Source organism: Poecilia reticulata, linkage group LG1, assembly GCF_000633615.1.
Source record: "Poecilia reticulata strain Guanapo linkage group LG1, Guppy_female_1.0+MT, whole genome shotgun sequence".
In the NCBI taxonomy this organism is placed as follows: domain Eukaryota; kingdom Metazoa; phylum Chordata; class Actinopteri; order Cyprinodontiformes; family Poeciliidae; genus Poecilia; species Poecilia reticulata.
In genome coordinates this window covers 7,094,937-7,102,906 of record NC_024331.1, presented here as the reverse complement: position 1 = coordinate 7,102,906, position 7,970 = coordinate 7,094,937, and the positions used below count along the sequence as shown (strand labels likewise).

Genomic DNA, 7,970 nt, shown 5'->3' with positions numbered 1-7,970 from the left:
TATATCCTATACAGTTTCTTTGCAGACGCATATCCAATCAGCCTCCAAAACTCTGATATCCCTCAGTTACATCAAGTGAAACCACCTTCAGAAGTTGTAAAGTCAGTTTGTGTGTAATTGATTGTATAACCTCGGCAGCTCTGTCAAAGCCTCAGAGGTCTGTTAAAGATAATTGGTGAACCATTTCACGAAGACAAAGGGGCAACAGAAATATAATTTCTGGAAAAGCTTAAAGCAGATTTAGGTGATGAAGTAATATGGTAAGATTTGACATTCTCACTCAGCATTGTTCAATTCATCCTTTGTAAATTGGAAAGATTATAGCACAACTATAAGACATGGCCGTCCACGTAGAGCAAAGTTTCGCATTTCCGCTGCCTGGCATATGGAAGACGTATCGCCGTTCCAGAAACACCTGACTCAAATGACTGCATGACAGGACAGTGATTCCTGGGGATTGAGAAGCACTGACCTAGAGTTACTGGCCATGCAGGAAGTCTGTGAATCGGATCATTTGAGAGGCTTATGGGAACACTGGAGAAGGCCAACTATTGTTGTACGCTACAAATCTGACGTCATGACAAGAAAAAAAGGCCACAAGTTTAATAGAAAATGCACTAAGCATTTAGAAAGAGACTCCAGTTTTATTACTATGTCTTGTGGTACTACTGTGGTAACGATAAAGAATGATTTATTACTACGTTTTTAGTAGTAACACAGAAAGAACATGACTGTGTTACAGCAGTTATAGAAATACCATTGGTAGCACGCATCTTTAGGATAGCAGACGCATAATGAAGCGTAATTTGTATCATTAAACTGCAAACATATTTTCAAATTTATTTGACAATTATTGATGCTTTCATTGAACAGTGGAGAATGTAGCAATCGTGACAATACAGCTTTGTTTCTTTTTTAAAAACATTAACTGGAATTTATCATGACGAGGATTATTATCACGATAAAGAATGTTTCGAATGTATCGTGATATTTGATAAATTATGTACTTTTTTGTAACTGGCTGATGTGTCTGTGTAAAATCATTTTTCTACATGTTTTTTCTGCTCACAAAATTTTTAGCTTTCATTAACTGTAAGCAGCAGTCATCAAAATTTTAAATATATCACAGCATGTGTTCAGTGAATCCAATTAATAAACGAGTTTAACTTTTTGAGCCGAATTGCAGAAATAAATGAGCCTTTCAACAATATTCTGATTTGTTGAGCTGTATATAAGTGTGTGTGCATGTCTATGCACACACATGCGCGCGCGCACACACACACACACACGCACACACACACACGCACACACACACACACACACGACTGTTTAAGCGGTGCACACTTTCAACTGTGGAACAAAAACTGTGTTTTTGGTTGGACTGGACCATTTTAATGACCTATGCCACACAAGATGGAATATATTCACCAAACAAATCTGGCTTTTTGTGCTTCAGTGTTTGGACAAGATGGAGTGAAATGACCTTCAAGCAGAGAACACTTGGAGAGCAACGTACCTTTTTGTGTTTTGTATTCAAATATCTCTGCATCTTGTCCTGGATTGAAGTGCCTGAAGTAAGTGCAGTTTTCATCTGTGAAAATAGGGGGGGAAAAAAACAGATTTCAGTGTCAAGCCCTGTAAGGCGAAATAGTTTTTAAAATGTTTAAAGGAGATGTTAAATCTAAAGTATTAGTGTGAAGATGCCTGATTTACACATAAATCAAAAAGTAATTAAGAGACAAATCTTAATTGCTATGCTTTTTGGGAAAAAGTTAAGTGTCTATATGTCATAAATTGAAATAAACATGTAACTAATACATTTCAGCCTAAATAATAAAATCAATGTAAGTTTTTGTCTTGCAGCTATGAAAGTTAAAATGTTTCACGCATCAGAAAGGACATTCAATGTGACGATTAACGACTTCTCATCCTGAACTGTCTCTCTGACCTTGGGTGTGCCTCAGGGCTCGATCCTCGGGCCCATGATGTTCTCACGGCACAGGTGAGTGCCAAACATAACCTGTACATCTGTTCTTATGCAGATGTACAGGTCTATTTGCCAGTTGTCCCCAACAGCATAAATACATCGGAATCTATACTAAATGGGTTTTAAGAATTTCTGCACCTGAGTGAAAATAAAACATTCTGTGTTTGACTAAAATAAAAATAAAACATTGTTACAGCTGTTTCTGCTGGACTGTTGCTTTGTTTTAGATACTTCACTTTCTTTCTTCCTCTGCTGAACCACTGAACCTTTTCACACCCCCATTGAAGTCTTGCCACGCTTCTTTTCACACCATTACGGGAAACCCTCCTGCTGAGCACCTTGTGAACGTCTGGCCTCTATTGGAACACTTCACGCCGTCTCAGATCTGCCACATTTACGCTCTAAAAGCATCTAAAAACTGACACCCTCCGGATAACATTGACGGTAAAAACCGGTTCCCATTCAGAAATTCTCAGCTTTGTTCGGCATGACTCGACAAAGCAACTGCGGTCACAGCACAAATCACGGTTACGTTTTTCTCCTGCAGATGATGTGCTAAAGCTTTGGGATTTGTTTGAGTAAAAGTGCTCAGTGATTTGGCAGAGGAAAGGTTCTTTGATGTTGAGCCATGTCGATAAAATGTTGAATCCAGTTTAGGAGTAGTCTGGAATTAATGTCAAATCTAGAACATGTTTTACTTTTATCGCTCACTTTAGAAGTATATGATGAGAGCTAAGGCCATTTATCACACATAGTAGAACTGTACATGCTTTATGAGCTTAAGACAGAAACATCAAATCAAATAAATAAAAAAAAAAACTGCTTGAAATATCACGTTAAAGGATTAATCTCAGTCAGTGTAAAAAAAATAAAAAATCAGCCCTCAATTAGTAAGTTATTAAAGCTGCTGTGTGGAAATGTGCAAACAGAAAAAAAGCTTAGCATTACAATATAGCAAGTGCTTAATTTTCCATGCTATGAAAATGTTCACATGTTAAAATAAGATGAAATCTGAAACAACACAAACTATCCTATGTTCAGAGGGGAAATGAGCTTTCTAAGGCTTCCCAACCCCAGCTTTAACTGTCATGTACCACACTGTGTGGGCCCGCATATAAATAAAGATGTTTTTATGAATGAGAACAGGGACTGGCCATAAAGAGAAGGAAGATCGAAAGATGGTTACCAAGCAACAAGCCCCACTGTTTTCACTGTTGGCGGCACATAAGAGGTGAAATAGAGGCTTGTCAATGAGTTGTACCTCTGAGTCAAAGCTGACGGAGAAATGAAAGGCTTGGTAACAGCCTCCAAATCACCCGTATCTCAGAAAATAGTTCTTTATTTTCCTGTCATGAAAAGGCAATCAAAGCTGCTATTATTATTATTATTTTTTTTAAGATTATGGTGGGTGAACAGACAAGAAAATCCAGCCAGTGGTGTATGCAGACATTTTGGGAGGAAAGGTGGTAAAGTATTAAACAAGGGGGCTACCTTAGTGCTGTTTGATTTATTTTGGGCACAGACTACATTGTAAGCAAAAATAAAGGGGATTTCAGAAGGACACTTTTTGTTCAGAGGACAAAGGGCAGATGCTCTAGCACCAAACTGTCAACATTACCGCACAAGATTTATCTGAAAAGTTTAACACATTAATATTACATGATCAGATTACCTATTTTGACCTAAAAGCCACTCAACACAATGGACACGATAGTGACGGCAGCGACAAAAGTAGGAACATTTTTCAACTTTCCTGTGTTGTGTCGCTAGCTGTCTGTGTGTACTAGTTTGGAATTTCACACACAGGAAATTTGTCGGCCTCTTTGGCAGAAGGAGGACAAGCGATTGTACTGGGCTTGAATTACTTATAACAATGCAGAGTTGCAAAAGCAAGTGGAAAAAACCCAATGGAAGCTTGGATAAAACTAAGGTTGCAACGAGGAATTATCCTTCCAACGAAATACAAGCACTCTGTAGTTGACATTACTAAATTAACCTTTAAAACAAAGCGACTTCTTTTAAATTCTTCTGAAAATGAAAACCTGGAAAACTGAGACTCTTCAAACCACTTGATTTGAGAAAACAAAATTTTCTGAAACATTTTTTGAAAAGTTGCATATTTACAAAGCTTACAAAGTTAAGCATAGTGATTAATTGTGATTAATTAGATGTTTTTTAATCATTTGACAGCACAAAAACAATGGTATTTACTCCTAATTTTCAAACTAGGGCACATAGCCACCTAATGATACAACACAAGAAAGTTGAAAAATGTTGTACTTTTGTCATTGCTGTCACTATCGCGTCTGGTGTGTTGAGTTTACCCCCAGTGGTTCATGGGACAATTCAAAGTTAAAGGTGGGTACCATGTGTTGGCAATTTCCACTGATTTTCTGAACCACCCATTAAAGACTGAGTAATGGCCCAGATAGGGCGCTCGACTGTTTTTACCAATGCAATTTGTATTTATACGCCTATCTTGATCCCAGAACCACTTAGTACATATTTAATCTTCACAAAATCCCAGTGGGGGCCCACATGGGTGGGGCGGTCACATGGAAGACCCCTACTTCCTACCACCATAACAGGAAGTCGCTACCTGGTTCCAAGCTATTATTATTATTATTTTTTGTTCTCATTTTACACTTCTTCAACAAACTATAGCAAATATGAAGACAAACAAATTTCAAAACCTTTAATTCTATAACTATCTGAAAATGTTTGGGTCCCTCAGTGACACTCTGACACTGTGTTCTCTATTATTGGCACTTGTCCTGCTGGCTGTGCTGACATGTTGTGCAACGCCTTTCTTGTTCTAAATAGGACAGTCTGTCATGTTTCCAAGGATCAGGTGAGAACGCCGGTTTCAGCGTCTCCGCACGCTGTCATGTTGCTTCCCTGTCTTTTTTTGATGCGTGCCATCGATTCACTTTGTCAGAAGAGGAAATGTTAGGGCCAATAACCACAGCCAAAGTCTTAAGATAATCCAAATTTAGTTGATTTTACAAAGTCGAAAACTCTGGACGCCAGATAAAGTTGGTTGTAAACTTGGGTGTGTTTAAGAGCAAAATAACATTGATTCCCAATCTGTTTTGGAGTATACCACCTGTCCCGGTGCAGTGCGAAGTAATTTGAGTCCTGCAAAGAGACGTGGTGCTGTAGTCAGGTCTTGAGTTAAGGGTTTGATGGTCCTGCGGGTCTTAGAGTTATGCCAGACTCTGCCATGAGGCCCTGTCACTCAGGGAATCCACAGGCTTGTGCATGAACACTTGACCCCCATGGCTCTGCCCCAGCACAGCTGAGTATTTACATGCCTTATTTTTGTAGCTAACAGCAGTGCTTCGCTGCGTGCAATATAAAATTAATCGCTCGCTTCCTATTTCTGGAACCTCTCAGATAGTTATTGTATTGGCCCTGTTGCAGCACCGCGGCTATGGAAACTGCCAAAGTCCTGGTCTGAAAGTTTTTCAAGCAGAAAAGGTTTGAGAGCTGAACGGAATAACCATCGTTGCCTATTTATAACTAGTAGCATCTGTGAATAGCGATTAAACCAAAGGCGATAATCAGCGTAAAGTTTTCTGTGCTTGGATTTGAAGAAAGCCATTAACAGCAGAAATAAGTCACCATCTGTACTTTGTCAACATTCTGGTAAAAACAAGGCAACCCACACTTTCCTCTTGAGGATCTCCTCGCCAAATGCTTTTTCATCAGATGTTGAAAACTGTCTGCAGGCATGTATCCAAAATTATCAATGACTTCCCTCAGCAAATCCTTCCAGCGGGGAAATCCATGCTGTCTACTGGGACATTTTCATACTAAAAAAAATATATATATTTTTTCTTATTAGCATATGATGAAGTGATGTTTCTGTTACATTTGCATGGTGAGCGTCATCCGTCTGTCTCATTCCAGCTGTAGCATAAACCACTCCATGGACTTTGATCTCAAATTTCAGTGTCAGTTCAAGATTTAGTCAAAGTTCGCTTCCAGTACAGCCAAAATAAAGCATCATTTTCAAAACAAAATGACTTTTCTTTGTGTCTCAACATTAAGAAACATAATTTTATCAAATATGTTTCTGATATTCTAAGCTGTTGTTGTTGTGTTGGTCTATTTCTTTTTAGTAAAAAGAAAAAAGAAAAGAAACAAATGTCTATCTTGTAAAATAAAAAAAAAAGTACAAAACTGCCTGTATCCTCTTTTTCTGAGTGCTTTTTAACTCTGGAAAGATTTGAGAATTTCCTTTGGAGAATAATTAGCCTAATTTGAGTTAGGCTCATGGTCCCTGAGATTGTTTGGTTTGTTAATTGGTGTTATTTATTTACACAATTGTTATAGCAAAATTAATTAAATGCCACAGTCAACCGTAGCGAACCACTGCCACTCATAAATAATCAACATTATTAGTTACGGCGCTTTGAACTTAAAAGTGATCGTTTGAAACAGAAAAAAATACTAGATGCCACTTTAATCAACCATATTGCTATACCAAAATACTAAATTAGAGTGACTGACCAATAGATTAAAAATCAATTGTCTCAAAGGTTATTGATTTCAATTCAAATTCAGCAAATTAGTTTATGAAACATTACTTTTTCAAAGTGTTTTTCTTCACCTCTGGTTTGCTTTGTTAACTACTTGTTTGAACAAATTTAGCTAATTAGTCTAAATTAGTTAGGAGTTAATTTGGTCTCACCAACAAAATCATTCGACACAAACCTTGGTCTTTAACGGTACATACTCACACCGCATAATGATATTTGTACATATCTCTCTGCAGGTTCTTTCATGCTCATTCTTACATATTTTATGTGTGTCTGTGGGAAAAATCCATGTAATAATCTGGTATAAACTAATCTGAATCAGTTGAAAACAAATTTAACCTCATTTCCAGTTTTTAGAAATGTAATCATTTCTCTGGCTCTATTTTTACTTATATATTCTTTCCTTTTTACTTTTAGTAGTTTATTTCATCATTATTTCATATTTTACTGAAGTGTTACTTGGTTAGTAAGTTTATTAATTAAGTTATTAGCTGGTTGAATTCTTTCTGTTTAACTTTTTTATGCTGGAGAGACGTTCAGTCATTTTGATCCAGATTACTAGTTTTATTACTAAGTACTTTCAGCATTTATTAACAGTTATTCATAGCTAAATCAGACTATTGTTGCACAGCATTAAGATGATCTGATTACATTCATTTGCTTTTACTGTGAATAAATATCCTAATTACATGCAACTTTTGCAGATAAAAACTCTGGAATTCAAAATATGTGCCACCTATCGCCGCCGTCTGGAGAGGTCAACATGTGCCCGGGTGGGTCAAATTAATGAGAAAATCCGGCACGTCTGAACCAGCGAGCCGCGCCTCAGGCGTTTCAGCTGTTCCTGAAAGAGACCTGCGGTGCAAACAAAGGGCAGGCATCCCAATCGCCGCCGTCAGTCAAGAATTAGCTTAACTTTGTGAGTAGAAGGGATTTAGAAAGGTGTCTATGGTCATGTTGTGAAAAGCTGACAAAAAAAAAAAACAAACATTAACAGCTGCATGGCATACAGTCTAAGTGCTACTCATATAATGGCTTGCTGCATTGTACTTATAAATACGAGCAATTTTAGGAACATTTAATTGTATTAGCACCTTTTTGTCATTTTTAAACCCTTAACTTCCCTCATGACAGTTACGAGGTATTAAATGGTTTCATTTAGGTTAAAGCTGCACAAAATTCAAACATTTTCTAGACTCATTAGCTGTTTGGTAGTGATCTAAAAAGCAACCCACGAATTTCACTACTGAGTATAGTATTAAAAAACAAACAATTTCCTTTTCCATGTTCCTTAAACGGTGACAGACTTTAAAAAAAACACACGTCATTTCCACTTTCAGTAGAATGGAACATAATTCTTTTTTACACAGTTCATAACTTTTCACTCTCGCCCGGAAGGTTAGCTGGAGATAGGCACCAGCAACTCCCGACCCCACTAA

At 37.4% G+C, this 7,970-nt stretch overlaps 1 protein-coding gene across 1 annotated transcript in view; it reads right to left on the bottom strand.

Annotated features, from left to right (window-relative positions):
- Nucleotides 1–7,970, bottom strand: part of LOC103471075 (voltage-dependent calcium channel gamma-1 subunit) — a 15,452-nt gene that overhangs the window by 3,983 nt on the left and 3,499 nt on the right. The window contains exon 2 of the mRNA XM_008419908.1: nt 1,517–1,591. Coding sequence (XP_008418130.1) covers nt 1,517–1,591 — 75 coding nt within the window. The remainder of the gene's footprint in view (nt 1–1,516; nt 1,592–7,970) is intronic.